This window comes from Fukomys damarensis, unplaced genomic scaffold, assembly GCF_012274545.1.
Source record: "Fukomys damarensis isolate Sample0158 unplaced genomic scaffold, DMR_v1.0_HiC HiC_scaffold_19, whole genome shotgun sequence".
Classification (NCBI taxonomy): Eukaryota; Metazoa; Chordata; class Mammalia; order Rodentia; family Bathyergidae; genus Fukomys; species Fukomys damarensis.
Genome location: NW_022900931.1, coordinates 28,965,888 through 28,981,252, shown reverse-complemented (window position 1 = coordinate 28,981,252; position 15,365 = coordinate 28,965,888). Strand labels below are relative to the sequence as shown.

The 15,365-nt window shown below is 44.5% G+C and overlaps 1 protein-coding gene and 1 pseudogene across 1 annotated transcript; one reads left to right on the top strand and one right to left on the bottom strand.

The window, feature by feature from the left end:
* The first annotated feature begins 1,802 nt into the window (after positions 1-1,802).
* On the top strand, positions 1,803-2,687 carry LOC109117649 (annotated as a pseudogene).
* Positions 2,688-10,266: 7,579 nt separating this feature from the next.
* LOC104853633 lies at positions 10,267-14,722 on the bottom strand. Its single transcript, XM_010611710.2, is given in 5 exon segments — positions 10,267-10,304; positions 10,307-13,155; positions 13,157-14,024; positions 14,027-14,272; positions 14,275-14,722. Coding segments are annotated over 5 exon segments (4,449 nt in total).
* Between the last annotated feature and the right edge of the window lie 643 nt (positions 14,723-15,365).

The following is a 15,365-nucleotide window of genomic DNA, read 5'->3' as shown; positions in this document are numbered from 1 at the left end:
GGAAGGAAGGAAGAAGGGAGGGAGGAAAGGAGGGAGGGAGGGAGGGAGGAAGGAGAGGGATTCATAGTGGCTGAGTGACTTGCCCTGGTCCTGTGTCTCTCCCTTCAGTAGCAGTGGCAGGCTCAGGTCTGCACAAAGACATTCTGGGTCCCCAGGCCCCTTGCTTCTGGAGCTCCAGCTGCCTCTCCGGGCTGCTTCTGTGTGTGTCCACATATGCCTGGCAGCAGCAATAGCACTTACTCCTAGCCAGCATTACCACCTCAGGCCTGCACTCATGACAATGTCAGCACACACCCCTAAAGAAAAGGGTCATTTTGCAAATCAATAAAAAAATCATTACATTTGAAAAATTGATAATTTTCTGCTAGCTTTCAAGTTTCACTTATCATTATGCTTTCCATATTTAAGTTTGCTTGAATCAAGAGCCAAATGAATCTCACACATTATAGTTTGTAGAGCAGTCACTTTATTTTCTCTTTTGCATTTTTTTGTTAAGTAACAATATAAATATGGGGTTGAGGTGTAAGTCAATTGTACAATGCTTGCCTAGTATGCATAAAGCCCTGGGGTTGATCCCCAGCACTGGGAAAACAAATAAAACACAAAGACAGTATAAATGTATTTATAAAAATAAATATTGTGGGAATGTACATGATAGCTCATAACATAAGGTTTAGCTAAATGTGTGCTTTGTCAAATGCTGGGACCCCTGCTTTCTTGAAGAAGCTCCACTGTCCTGTGGTGGAGCCTGAGCTATCATAGTATTATTGGTAGCTCTTCTGCCCACCCTGCCGCAGCCACCTGTCTTCCAGGAAGGTCTTAGCCTGGAAAGACTTGGGGGAGCCCCTGCCCTCTGTTCAGGCAACTTGGTTTCTGCAGAGTGAGGGACTTTGTATGTCTGGCCTGAAACAGGTGGGCAGCTGAAACTTTCTGGGCAGCAATGGAGATGTGAGGCAACTCTCCAAAGCCCTTCTGCTTGCTTGCCTCAGGTCTGGATCACCGATGGCAAACTTCCCAGGATTTTTGCTGTTTGTAAAGACTGATGATATACATTCTAACAACTCAGTAAGAGTCACAGAATTCATACTAGAAACTTGGGTAGAGTCACTAATGGAAGTCTGAAGATAAGTTAGACATTTAAGGCTCCAACAGTAAGTTCGTGTGCGTGTGTGTGTGTGTGTGTGTATCATGGGGGGGGGTCAGGCAGGCCAACTGACCCTGTGCTCCATCCAAATATCAACATAAAATTCTATTTAATGAGTTTGGATTTCAGTTAAATATTTTAGTAAAATCAGAATGCCACATAAGACACCATGGTGTGGTGGCACACACATGTAATCCCAGCACTTGGGAGACTGAGCCAGGAGGCTTGCAGTGAGTTCAAGGCCAGCCTGGGCTACATAGTGAGTTCAAGTCCAGCCTTAATTGCATAGTGGGACTCTGTCTCAAAAAAACAAACCACTAAGCCCAGGGATGTAGTTCAGTGGCACTGCGCCTGCCTCCTAAGTGCAAGGTTCTGAGTTTGATCCCCAGTACTGATAAACAAAAAAAAAAAAAAAACCAACAAAAATTTTTAAAAGACACCATGGTAGTTTCCTGTGGTCCAACCAGGAGAGGGAGAGGCGATGTAGCCTCAGTGGTGCTGTGGAGACCTCCACCCAGGACTGTTCTCCCACCCAGGTTTCTCCCCTCCTGCCCTCAGTGTCCTCACCTCCCATGCCTGTCGTATTTGATATCATGGGGCGATGTGAAAGCAGGACCAGGGAGGGTGATCATGCCAAGGAGCCACAGTCTCTACCAAGATGATAGAAGTATTGACAACATCTGACTCCCAGAAACTGTGACACCAGCTGAATACCCTGCTAGAGCAGGAGGCCAGATGTTAGCCAAAGGTCTATGGCTTGGGACTAACTGAATCTGCACATGGTAATGGCTTTAGAATGACTGCAAGACTGGGGGATTTGAAGTGAAAGATCTTTTTAGTCTAACTCAGTTCTTTGGCTTTGATATGGAGACATTTTCTCTGGCTGTGAATTTACTGGACAGATCCCTATCTAAAATGAAGGTAAGGCCCAAGCACCTTGGGTGTGTTGGACTGAATTGCTTGTATTTGGCTGTAAAGTCAATAGAAGAGGAAAGAAATGTCCCATTGGCAACCAACCTGATTTGAATAAGTCAATATAAGTTCATGGTTTCAGAATTGATGCAAATGGAAGAGACTGTATTGGAGAAGGTGTGTTGGATAGTCAAAGCTACCACTGCCTTTCAATTTCTACAACTGTATTATTCACTCATTCAAGAAAGCTTTTCATTTGAAAGGAAAAATAGTCTAAGTTTGAAAAACTAGAAGCCCAATTTAAGACATGTCACTGCAGGATCGTATCTTCTAAAACAAAGCCTTCCATGTTGGCTTTGTGTATCTTTGCATTGGCGATCCAAGCACAGAAGTGTGGAGAGTTAACAGAAGGAGTAGAAAGTCTTCAGAAACATTCCAAAATACATGACAGAGATCTGACCTTAGAGCAAGACCTTGTATTCAAGTGTTTATCTGAATATTCATTGAACAATTGTGCAAAACCAGATGTTCAGAAGAGGAAGTGAATCGTTCCTGAGCATACTGCAGACAACTGAAGCATAGTTACTACAGACTAACTCACTTTCCAACAATTCCTGAAACTGTTCCTTAATTGGTAAATTTGGTTGTTATTCTCTGCACAGAAAAATTTTTATAATTTTCTTCTCCAGTTATCTTCTAAATAAACCAAGTGGCCTTGGGCTCTTGGAATAGCAAAAGGGAAAATACTGGTATTACCAATCTAGTCAGCTAACATTTGAAGGCATTTACTATGTATAAAGTGCTACACCCTAAGGGCTGACCTGGTGGCACAAGCCTGTAATTCTAGCACTTGGAAGGCTGAGGAAGAAGGATTGCTATGAGTTTGAGGCCAGCCTGGGCTATATAGCAAGACTCTGCCTCAAAGAAAAAAAAATTAAAAGGAAATAATTAGGCGCAGGTGCCTTTAAAGAAAAGCCTAGTCCTTGCCTCTTCCTTGAAAGAACCTTTGGTTGGGCAGAACTGTGTGGGGCTTTTCTTGTCTGTGTGCCACAGTATTGTCATCTATGGACTACAACATGAGTCTGGAGACAGCTTGGTGCATTTGGACAGTGACATTTTTGCTGCGGCTCAGTCACATTGTAGAATATTCAGGATGTGAACACACTAAGGAAGGATGCACACAGACCATGTAGCATGTTGTATGTCATCATTCTATCAAGCAAAACCAGTTTTCTCCCCAATATTGTGTATTCCTATTAATTTGATGGAGTACTCAAGGATTTATTCTACAATATTCCCTGTGTTAGGCCCTTAGGAAGCTTTCGTGGGTGATAGAAATGGCCAGATTATTTCCCTAACTTTTAGTATTTCAGTGCAAAGGCAGATGAACATATTCCAAGACACCTCATAATAGGGGCTATAATGAAGGTGGGAGTAGACTGTGGGCATAAAATCAAAAGCAAATGATTTTTTTTCTGGTAATAAATGGAGAAAGAGAAAGATTAGACCACAGAGGAGAGATTCAAGAGTCATGGGAAATCAGGCTGAGAAAGATAAAAAAGGGGCAGAGGAGAGTAGAATTACAGACAAATGCTTCAGTAAAAAGAGTACTAAAGATATGTTAAGGGTTATAGAATTGAGTCCAGTCCTTGTCTTCCCAAGTATACTTTATATGATGTTACACTACCTGAAGTATTATTGTATAAAAAATTTTATATCTACTGAAGTCTTAATAAAGATGCCATAATAAACCCAGCTGATATTGCACTCTCTTTGTTATGGATGGATGAGTTTGAACAACAGAGATGCACCACTCTTTGTGCCAATTTCAAGTCCTTTTATTATATAGCCAGCAGCCAAGGTAGCTAGTGCTCAGAAATTTCCTTGGCAAAGAGAAGCAGTTTGATTTCTCCTTTTAAATCATATTTTCTGGTGGGGATGGCTCAGGGGAGAGCAAGCAGAATCTTACAGAAGCAGAACCATGCCAGGGTAGTGGGATGGTCACAAGGTGAGCTACAGAACATCAAGCACCTGTAGCGAGTTTACTGCCAAGCAGGATGTGGGGGTTTGGGGAGCTTTGTTCAAGCACTTTATTCTAGTGCAGGTACAAACTGGCCTTGACACACAAGATGGAGTCAGGCTGGCCATTAACTAGTCACATCTTGTGAAAGTACAATTCAGAGTGTTTAAAACTCTGCAGAGTCACTCAGTAGACAAGACCTTTCAATAGTGCATAAAACACTTCTACGCAGTGTAACTTGGATCTTTCACACAACTATTTTAGCATTGCTATGAATAGTGTTTATGTATGATATGAGAAACATTTATATTAAATAAATACATATGATGCATGACAAAAGATTGGATCCTACTTAGGTCACCTATAATAAAGCAATAAATGGAGACTGGCCACTAAGTTTTCTGTGTCTAGAGGCATGGAGATTCAAGGGTAAGTGTAGACATCCATGTACTGTGGACTTCTTCCCAGCTGATTTCCAATCGGTAAACCAGTGTGAGATTCAATATACCCCTAAACTTCCTATTTCTGGACCTGAATAGTGATACAGAGTTGAGATAAAGGATCCTTATAAGCTGATGGGCATATGAGAGTTTTGCTCTAATGAGTGGAATGATGTAATTAATATGAAAGTGGGGGATTTATGAATGAAAGACTTCTTACATAAACAGTGTTCACTTGTTACTTGGCATTCAATAATGTGTCATGAAACACAAAGAGTTTTACTAGATTTTTGTGCCATGCTCTTAGACTTTCCAGCCTCAAAATTTGTAAAGAGTTTGTAAAAGTGAATTTTGTTTCTTTATTAATTTTTCTATGTGGAGCATTCTCACATGGAAATGGATAATAGACCAGAGAACACATATTCTTGAGCTGAATAAGAAAGCAATTATTCTCATTCAAGATGTCTCAGAAAGCAACCACCTTGGGAGTGGGAACATGATAGCAGGTTGAAGTTGAGTGCACAGAAACCATTTAGGGAAGGATAATATATTAAAGAATTAAATATCCACGTGGAGTAGACAGCCCACTGCAAAGCCTGAATACCGTATTGGAGACAAACATACATTTTAGTCGGCCAATAGCTATGAGGACCTAGGACACTATTCAATTTCTCCACCTTCATCTGCTTCATCAAGAAAACCAAGGCCAATCAGAATGTGCCTCAGAAGATCCTTGTGATGATTCAGGAATCTAATATGCAAGCAAGGTCCTGCATGTGGTGTATGATTACAGATTGGATGCAGGCTTGAAACTTTGATAGTGTTGTGAGAGGAATAATTCTTATATTCAGCATACATATTTAAAACCAAGCAATAAATATGCAGAAGGGCCACAGAAGTAAGAAATGTTCCATAAAAATCTCATGGGTTTTGTTGATTTTGATAGAGGAGAAGATTGATGAGTACAAAATTTCACTCTACAGTGCATTGAGAACACATCACTCTAAAGTGTTGGGTAAAAGTGAAAAATAGTAAGGCCAAGGTGTATTATTTCAAGGATATAAAACTCAATGGCTTGGGTTTGAAAGCAGCCAGGAATAAGAGGTAAGTGAATAGTCAGGGCTGTGTTGAGATCCATGACCACATTTGGAAAAGAAAAGGGAAAAGGGCAATGGAATTGCATTTGGAAGTATATTGCACTGGGCTGACTCTGAGGTTGAAACTTGCCATCACACCATGAAGATTCTATGTGTTTCCTTTCGTGACTGCATGAACTATCTCTTAAATACACTTGTTCTCTCCTGTATATAATTTTTGCCTATAGTTCTGGGACTGCAGATCCTCAAAAAAAAAAAGTAGGAGTGATAAAAGATGAAAATCATTCTATGAGCATGGAAAAGACCTCCTATCGTGCCATTAACTTTTATATGTGCTTGTGGGATCTCATAATTAAAGGTGGTCAACCCCATGTGAAGTGTGAAGTATGAAGCTTGCCTAAGGAGTTGGAATGTTTGCTTCTCTTTCATCTTTACTCTTTTGCAGAATATTGCTATCATTTAACCCTAATTTCTTCATTTACACAATAATTGTGTTCATTTGGGGGCATGTGTTCCTTTTCTTGGCTGAAAATAAATAGATTGAGATAGTGTGAAAATGTGACCATGAAGGCTGCTGAGTCATCCCTAATATGACCAAACAGCCAGCCCTCTGTCCATTCCATTTTGTCCTGTCCTGCCCTGCACTAGTGATGCTTTCTTACATCAGGAGATCGATTCTTCCATAAGGCACTGATTGTGGAACTTCTGAGCACACACGTGACCCCATTTTCAGAAAGAGACCATTAGGTCCGTTAAGAAAACCGGGGCGGCTCTGGAAAGCCAGGAGTAAACTGCTTAAATACAGTTGTTAGGCGAGGTGAGGTTGACATCGCGGGAAAGTGCCTGGTCCCGAAGTTCCTAGGTCTATCATTTGAGCTCTATCCATGCACACAGTTTATTTCTCTTCTCACTCTTGGCTGAGGGGCTGGGCAATGGGCAATGGAAAAGGAGCCAATCAGCCATAAAGAGGAGGGCTTTATGAATTGTCCAAGCAGGTGGCTCCATCAGGAGGGAACTTCTGGTGTCATGGTGCCAAAGTGAGCGCCCTGAGCACTTTACTGAAAGTCCCATCCTGCTTGCTGAGCCACCTTCTGTGACTTCTACCAGCTGCACACTGCTTGATGTCATGGGAGAGAAAGCGGGGATGGGATGGAATCGGGAGAAAAATCTGAAAGGAAGCGGCCAGAGCCTGCTACGGAGAACTACAGCCTCCCCGCTTAGCTCCAAACCCCGAGGTTCTCCTGGTTTTTGGTGCTTTTGTCCCTTTTTCCCTGTACTGGGTCAGGATTAGTTCCGGGTTCCCTGTATCCTGTACCCCTGTGATACTCCCCACCCACAGTGATGTTTTGAGTGGCCCCACACACAGCCTTTCTACACCAGTCTGGGGAGAGCCAGGGGACCAGTTGGGGAGACCCTGATTCAAATCTGGTTTGGAGCTGGGTGCAGCTGTGATGCGCTAGGTCTCTGGTCTCATTCCTCTTAGTAGCAGACCTGGAAGACCTGACATTTACAAATGTTTGTGATGCATACCCATAACTAATCTCCTCAGACCTTTGCCTTTTTATATTCACAGTGAATTCCTAAATTTGCGCTATTTCCCTATATTACCAAAGTCATAATAGATTTTGATAAATGCTATGAGAATCCATTGCAGGTGGTGTGACTCGGGCGGAGTGCTTACCAAGCAGGTACTGAAATCCTGTATTCTATACTCAGCAGCCCCCAAAATTGTCACCTTGTTTATTTCAGACCTGTATTCACAGTGATAAAGAATAGACCTCATGGACCAGGGATTTAACTCAGTGATGCCACCGCCTTGCAAGCACAAGGTCCTGAGTTCGATCCCCAATTAAAAAAAAAAAAGTACAGGATCCCAATAATGAATGGAATTACATTGTATATCTAGATTGTTCCAATAAACTCAATAAAAATTTTTTAAAAAAGAATAGCGCTCGTGGTCTTTTGGGGATAGATACCCGTAGGCAGAGAGAAATGAGGGAACCCTCCCCCAGGAATTCAGATAGTTGGCAGAACAGCTTAACCGCCGTGAAAAGCTGACAGTCTGTGGTTGCATTTTCTCTTCACGCAGTACCCTAACAAAGCTTACCCTGCAAAGTTTGGTTTGCTAAAATCAAAAAGAAAATAAAATCTTGACCCTAAGGTGCAAAAGGCCCTAAAAGACCCTTCCCTATTGTCCCTAGTAATGAGCCAAGTCAATCATTAACCAATTAAGTAAAGATGCCCTCTGCCCCCACACTATACTATCTTGAGCCCCCTTCAGCTGGAGCTCCCTCTTGGGCACCCCACCTGTCACTGAGAGAAGGCAGCTGTACTCTTGCATGCTTGCTGAATAAAAGTACAACTATGCTTCTACACTTTTGGTCTCTATCTGACTTCCACAACCTTCTGTGTCATCAGGAGGGTCAGGCCCGGGACTGCGGGGACTCTCCACCTGTCTCCACCCAAGACAGTCTCACAACATGATGGACTGTTGTCACGAACCAGAAGAAGGATGTTAGGATACTTTATTGGAATTAAGAATAACTCCCTGATTTCTTGGAAGCATCCTGGGTGAGTGGCCAGATGGCTCCTCAATCCAGAGTTTATAGATAATCAGAGCACAGTGATTGCTCAGGTGACTTTGTATTTAAAATGACCATTTGGAACTCAGGCTCTTAAAACTTTTTTCTTATGTAAGTTTTATAGAAATCTGAGATTGTAGAGAAAAAGTGGTTATTTTGCACTTTTAAGTTCTGGAAACTTAGGAGTTTAGTAGGGAGTGGCTGCATTCCATGTTACCTGAGGACTTGACTTCGTCCACTGTCTGTAGTAGTAGTTCACTGTTCTTATTTTAGTTTTTACCAGTGTGGCTTATTTCCTGACTATCTCAGGCCATTTTCCATAGCCTTACTCATACGTTAATTAAATAAAATATTCTTTTTTTGGTTGTTTGTTTTTGTTTGTTTTGTTTTGTTTTCTGCAGTACCAGGGATCAAACTCAGGACCTTGCACTTGCCAGGAAGGTAAGGCACCACTGAGCCACATCCCTGGCCCTAAATAAAATATTCTTTCCAATTAGGATGTTTAAATCAGGCATTCAAGTGAGTTTATAACACTGAGAAAAATGGAGGGGATGTTAATGTATTACTAAGGGAAGGGAAGGAATTCATGCTTAAGACATCTTTCTGAAGGAGCTGCCTATTAAACCTAGATTGACAAACACATTGAATTAGGGCATCTGCGTGGACATGGACATGTGATATTGGTAGTAGTGTAAGATCCTCCCAGGGAGGGATCCCACTACTCTGAGTCTGGGATGCCGCGATGCACTATAAACACCCTGGAGAGACGATTCTTGATGCAAAACACAAGAGGTCTTTATTCCAGCGCGCTGGGGCTCAGCTCATAACCCTCGCAGGGGCAGAGGAGTTGAGCCCCGAAGCAGGGAAGATACACAGTTTTTAAAGAAAAAAACCACAAGCTATAGGGGAGGGGGAATTCCGAGAAAGAGGAGGGGGGGCTTCGGTGGGGGATCATTTAGCGCGTCGGTGGGATCATTTACGGGAATGTTTAGGGCTAGGTCAGGTTGTTCCCGTACCAGATGTTTATCGGAAATGTTTAACGTGACCTTCTGGCCTGTCGTAGTTAGCTGACTCTGCTAGGGGTTGGGCTACTGGAGCTCCTTGAAAACTTTCCTAACAATCCTCCCTTTTTCTTTCTGCACATGTTCTAATCTTAGAACCCTTAATGTCTAGTTTCTTCATGTTCTATATCTAAGGCTTGGGTTCTTAGAGGCTGGTATTGTTGTCTCAACATTAGTACCTGCACTGCACTGATTCTTTCTCTGATGAAGGCAACCAATCTATTCAGAACATAGGGCCCAATGGTTAAAGGTAATAAAAGGATAATAAGGGGTCCCAATAAGGTGGACACCAACGTGGTGATCCAAGGGGATTTGTGGAACTACTCAGAAGGGGGTGGATTAGGATCAGGAGTCCGTACAACCTTAAACTTGAAGGGGTTAGAAGTCTTTTCCAGTCTCCATTCTGGGGCTGGTGGGGGGGCCGGTTTGACATGGGAAGCATGGATCCAAGCTGAAATTCTGTCGACTTTGACGGCGGTGGGAGTGGTCAGCAATACCGGGAAAGGTCCCTTCCAACGAGACTCTAGGTTGCCTGTCCGATGATGGCGGACGTAGACGGAGTCCCGACTTGAAATTGATGAGGAACTTGGAGGTCTCCTGGAGCATAAGCTTCTCTCAGGTGTTTCCACACTTTGCGTTGGACAGTTTAAAGGGCTTTTAATCTACCATAAAGAGGTTTAGAAGAGATAACATTTGGATCTGCCAAGTTACCAATTCCTATTAAAGGAGGAGGGGCTCCATAAAGCAATTCAAAAGGGGTTAGACCAGATTTTCCTGGAGTATTTCGTACTTGGAACAAAGCAAGGGGTAGGAGGACCATTCAGTCTATAATGCCAGTCTCTAAGGACAATTTGGTCAAGGTCTCTTTTAATGATCTATTTATCCTCTCTACTTGACCTGAACTTTGGGGTCTATAGGCACAGTGCAATTTCCAATTAAACCCCAGGACCTTGGCTAGTCCCTGACTTACCTGGGCAACAAACGCTGGTCCATTGTCTGAACCGATTACCTTAGGGATGCCAAACCTTGGGAAGATCTCTTCGAGTATCTTCTTTGTCACAATGGTAGCAGTTTCTGTTTTTGTGGGGTACGCCTCTACCCATCCTGAAAAAGTGTCTATGAAAACTAGGAGATATTTATTATTGTATTTAGCAGGCTTTATTTCAGTGAAGTCGGCTTCCCAATAGCTGCCAGGCCTGTCCCCTCATAATCTTTTTCCCGGGGGAAGCCTAGTAGGATAGGCATTTACCAGCTGACAGGGTATACATTGATGAATGGTTTCATCAGCTAGCTCAGAGAGGTTATAAATATAATATGGGGAAGTCTGAACTATCTTCTTTAGATGTTTGGCCCCTAAATGAGTGAGCCCATGTAGTTGTTGAAGATAAGTTTTGGCCTCTTCCCTTGGTAGGATGGTCTTTCCATTGGGCAGGACATAAGTCCCGTCTGGCTGAGGTTCTGAGAGTCCTAAGTCATTTATCCTCTGTAAGTCTTTCTCAGAATAGGCCAACTTGGTAGTGGCAGTCCCTAGGTCTTCCTGTAGAGGGAGGATATTAATGCCTTGAGCGGATCTTTTTGCCTCTATATCTGCCTGTTGGTTTCCGATGGCAACAGGATTGGTTTCTCTTTGGTGCCCCAGGCAATGGATAATTGCCACTTTTCTTGGCAAATGTATGGCTTCTAAGAGGTCCAGTATTTCCTTTTTATTTTTTATTTCTTTTCCAGCTGAAGTTAAGAGTCCCCTTTGTTTATATATGGCTCCATGTATATGCACCGTGGCAAATGCATATCGGCTGTCAGTATAGATGTTGATATCTTTTTTTTCTGACAGTCGGAGGGCCTGGGTAAGGGCGATTAGTTCTGCCTTTTGGGCTGAAGTCCCTTCAGGTAGACTACTGGCCCAGATCACTGAAGTGCCATCTACCACTGCCGCTCCCGCTACCCGCTTACCTTCCACGATGTAGCTGCTTCCATCAGTGAACCATGTGAGAGCTCCGGGCCAGGGTTGGTCAGTCAAGTCTTTCCTGGACCCAGCCTCTTCAGCCAAAATCTCGTGGCATTGATGTATCACCCGTTCCTCGGTGATATCAGGCAGCAGGGTAGCAGGATTGAGAATAGCTGGAGGAGCAAACTGGATTCTTTCATTCAGCAACAGAGTCTGATAATGAACCGTCCGGGCATTGGACAGCCATCTATCTGGAGGCTGTCGGATAATGCTCTCTAAGGCATGGGGAGCCACGACAGTCAATCGTTGTCCCATAGTTAGTTTATCAGCGTCTTTCACCAAGGTGGCAATGGCAGCTATTGATTTTAAGCAGACAGGCCATCCCTGTGCTACTGGGTCCAGCTTCTTTGACAGGTAGGCCACTGGCCTTTTCCAAGGTCCCAAAGTTTGGGTTAACACTCCTTTTGCGATTCCCCTTTTCTCATCGACAAACAGGGTGAAAGGCTTAGTTAGATCAGGTAGACTGAGAGCTGGAGCAGACAATAAGGCCTGCTTGATGTTGTCAAAGGATTCTTGTTGTTGGGGCCCCCAAGTGAAGGGGGCTGCTTCCTTAGTCAGAGGGTAAAGGGGGGCTGCTAAATTGGCAAAACCGGGAATCCATAACCGGCAGAACCCCGCAGTCCCCAAAAATTCTCTGACCTCCCGCGAAGTTTTTGGTACGGGAATCTGGGTCACAGTTCTCTTTCTGGCCTCTGTCAGCCTGCATTGTCCATTTCTTAAATTATATCCCAGGTAGGTTACCACTCTTTTACAAAGCTATGCCTTCTTTGCTGAGGCTCGGTATCCTAGATGCGCCAATTCAGTCAGCAAATTTTCAGTTCCCGATAGACAGCCTCCTTTTGTGGATCCGGCCAGGAGCAGGTCATCTACATATTGGAGGAGAGTTACCTGGGGGTTGCCAGCGTGGAAAGATGCAAGATCTCAGTGCAAGGCCTCATCAAATAGGGTAGGCGAATTTTTGAATCCTTGGGGTAACCGTGTCCAGGTCAGTTGTCCCATTTGACCATTCTCTGGGTCCCTCCACTTGAAAACGAAAACAGGTTGACTGGCAGGATGTAATCTTAGGCAGAAGAAAGCATCTTTAAGGTCTAAAACAGTGTACCAGATTCGGTCAGAGGGGAGAGAATTTAATAGGTTATAAGGGTTAGGAACGGTAGGGTGAATATCTTGCACTCGCTTATTAACTTCCCTAAGATCTTGTACAGTGCAAAAGTCTTTTGTGCCTGGCTTCTGGACTGGTAGGAGAGGGGTATTCCATGCCAAACGACAGGGCACCAAAATTCTTAATTCTAAGAAGCGCTGGATGTGGGGCCGGATCCCCTGTTGGGCCTCAAGGCTCATAGGATATTGCCGGACTGCGATGGGTTCAGAGTTTGCCTTTAACTCTATCAGAATCGGTGGAGCCTGGAGGGCTAGTCCCATCCCCACAGTTTCAGCCCATGCCCAGGGGAATTTTGATAGCCAATGCTCTATGTTAGTCTCCAGTGAAGGTGGCGCCTCATAGAGCCGATATTCATCCTCCAGCTGTAGCGTTAGAAGGGTAACTGGCCCCTTAGCTTCTAATTTGGGGCCCTCAGGGGAGAAAGTAATTTGGGCCCCCATCTTGGTGAGCAGATCTCATCCTAGCAAAGGCGCTGGGCACTCAGGGATCACCAGAAAGGAATGAGTCACTCAGCCTATTCCTAAGTCCACTCTTCTTTTAGTAGTCCATGAATATTATTGATGCCCTGTAGCTCCTATTACCCAGGATTTTTCTTTTTTTATCTCTCCCAAAGGATGCAATAAAATAGAGTGTTGTGCTCCAGTGTCAACTAGGAACTCCACAGGTTGCCCCTCCACAGTTAGGGTTATCCTGGGCTCGGGGAGGGGCTCCGAGCCCCGTCCATCCTAGTTGTTCTTCTCCTAGGGCCAATATCTTAGGAAGTCCTCCCTTTTTCTTTGGGCAGTCTTTAGCCCAATGTCCTTGTTCCTTGCAATATGCACATTGATCTTTGCCTAGTGGTCTTCTGTTGCCCAGGTACCCTGTCTGCCTTGGTTTATTTTCTCGACTCTTATAATTTTCTGCCCTAACGACTGCAGCCAAGATCCTAGTTAAATTCCTTTCCTGTCTCCTGTCCCTTTTATTTTCCCATTCTTCCCTCTCTTTCTCTTTCCATTGTTCTTTCTCTTCCTCTGTTTCTCTCTTATGATATACCTTATCAGCTTCCTTTACTAGATCTTGTATAGTATAATCTTGTAATCCCTCAATTCGCTGAAGCTTTTTTCTAATATCCGGAGCTGATTGTCCTATGAATGCCATGGCTATTGAAGCTCTCTGTCCCTCCGATTCTGGGTCAAAATGGGTATACCGCCAGAAAGCGACCATTAATCTTTCCAGGAATACTGAAGGTGGTTCCATCTCCCCTTGAGTAATCTCTCTTACCTTGGCCAAATTGGTCAGGCGTCTCGCAGGTCCCTTGAGACCCGCCACTAGAGTCTGGCGATAGACTTTCAGTCGCTCCCTAACTTCCCCGGTGTTGTAATCCCAGTCCGGTTGGCTCAAGGGGAAAGCAGCATCAATGAGGTTTGACATCAGGGTGGGTCTCCCATCAGCCCCAGGAACATTCTTTCTGCTCTCTAAGAGAATGCGTTCCTGTTCCTCAGTGGTAAACAGCATCTGTAACAGCTGTTGGCAATCATCCCAGGTGGGCTGATGAGAAAACATAAGGGACTCCACAAGACTGGTCAGTCTCTGTGGGTCCTCAGAAAAGGAAGAGTGGTTATCCAGTTATACAGATCAGAGGAGGAGAATGGCCAATACTGAAGTGGCTGCAGTGCCGCAGGTTGACCATGAGAACCCTCAGGGGGAGGTGGCCCATAAGCTCTCAGTGGGAGGGCTACTGTGGAATCTGGTGCCCCAGGGGAAGCTGCTCTCCGACTTCTTGTCCCCAAAGCAGGTCCGTGAATTTCCTCGGGCGGCGCTGAGGGCTCTGCAATAGGTTTGGGAGGGGCAGGGGCTTGTGGATACGGGGAGGAAGGGGTTCCGACCAGGTCAGGGGCCCTTCAATCTCTGGGTAAATCCGTGGGTGAGGCTGGATTCCTGGAGCCGTTTCATCTTTGCCTGATGGGGCCTCCTTTAAAGAGAAAATTTGAGTGACAGGCTGATTCGTTAGCCTGTGTACCCAAGGTTTTACCCAAGGTGGGGGGTTCAGGACAAGGTCTTGCCAAACCACAATGTAGGGTTGCTGGTCAGGATGTCTTTCGGGTCCAGCCTGGAAAATAATATCTTTAACAAGCAATATTATTCCTGCATCAAAAGTGCCCTCTAGTGGCCAGCCTATGCCAAAAGATGGCCACTCAGAGGCACAATAAATTTGCCAGGGTCCTTTCTTGATCACCACAGATAAGTCTCTACTTCTGGCCCTAACTTTAGTCCAATGTTTCAACGTCAAGTCTAGTGGCGTCGTCACAGTCTGTCCCATGATTATTAAAAAAATCACACCGGAAACAACAAGACAAAAGCACACAAATATTAAATTCTGACAATCTACTAAATTCAGAACTCAGGGGGGATGTTCAGACGTCTCTGAATATCCCCATACCCGGGACATCTCCCAAGTTGCAGCCTGTGGCCCTCCGGGCACGTCTACCGGCCACTGTCAGACAGGCCTTACAGACTGTCGGACAACTGCAAAACTGAAAATACACTATACAGAATACAGACAAACAACACTCAAAGTGGGGATCCCCTCTTACCTCCAAGGTCATTCTCAGGAGTGAGGAGCAATCGCTAATCCCAGACGAGCCCCCAAAATGTAAGATCCTCCCAGGGAGGGATCCCACTACTCTGAGTCTGGGATGCCGCGATGCACCATAAACACCCCGGAGAGACGATTCTTGATGCAAAACACAAGAGGTCTTTATTCCAGCGCGCTGGGGCTCAGCTCATAACCCTCGCAGGGGCAGAGGAGTTGAGCCCCGAAGCAGGGAAGATACACAGTTTTTAAAGAAAAAAACCACAAGCTATAGGGGAGGGGGAATTCCGAGAAAGAGGAGGGGGGGCTTCGGTGGGGGATCATTTACGGGAATGTTTAGGGCTAGGTCAGGTTGTTCCCGTACCAGATG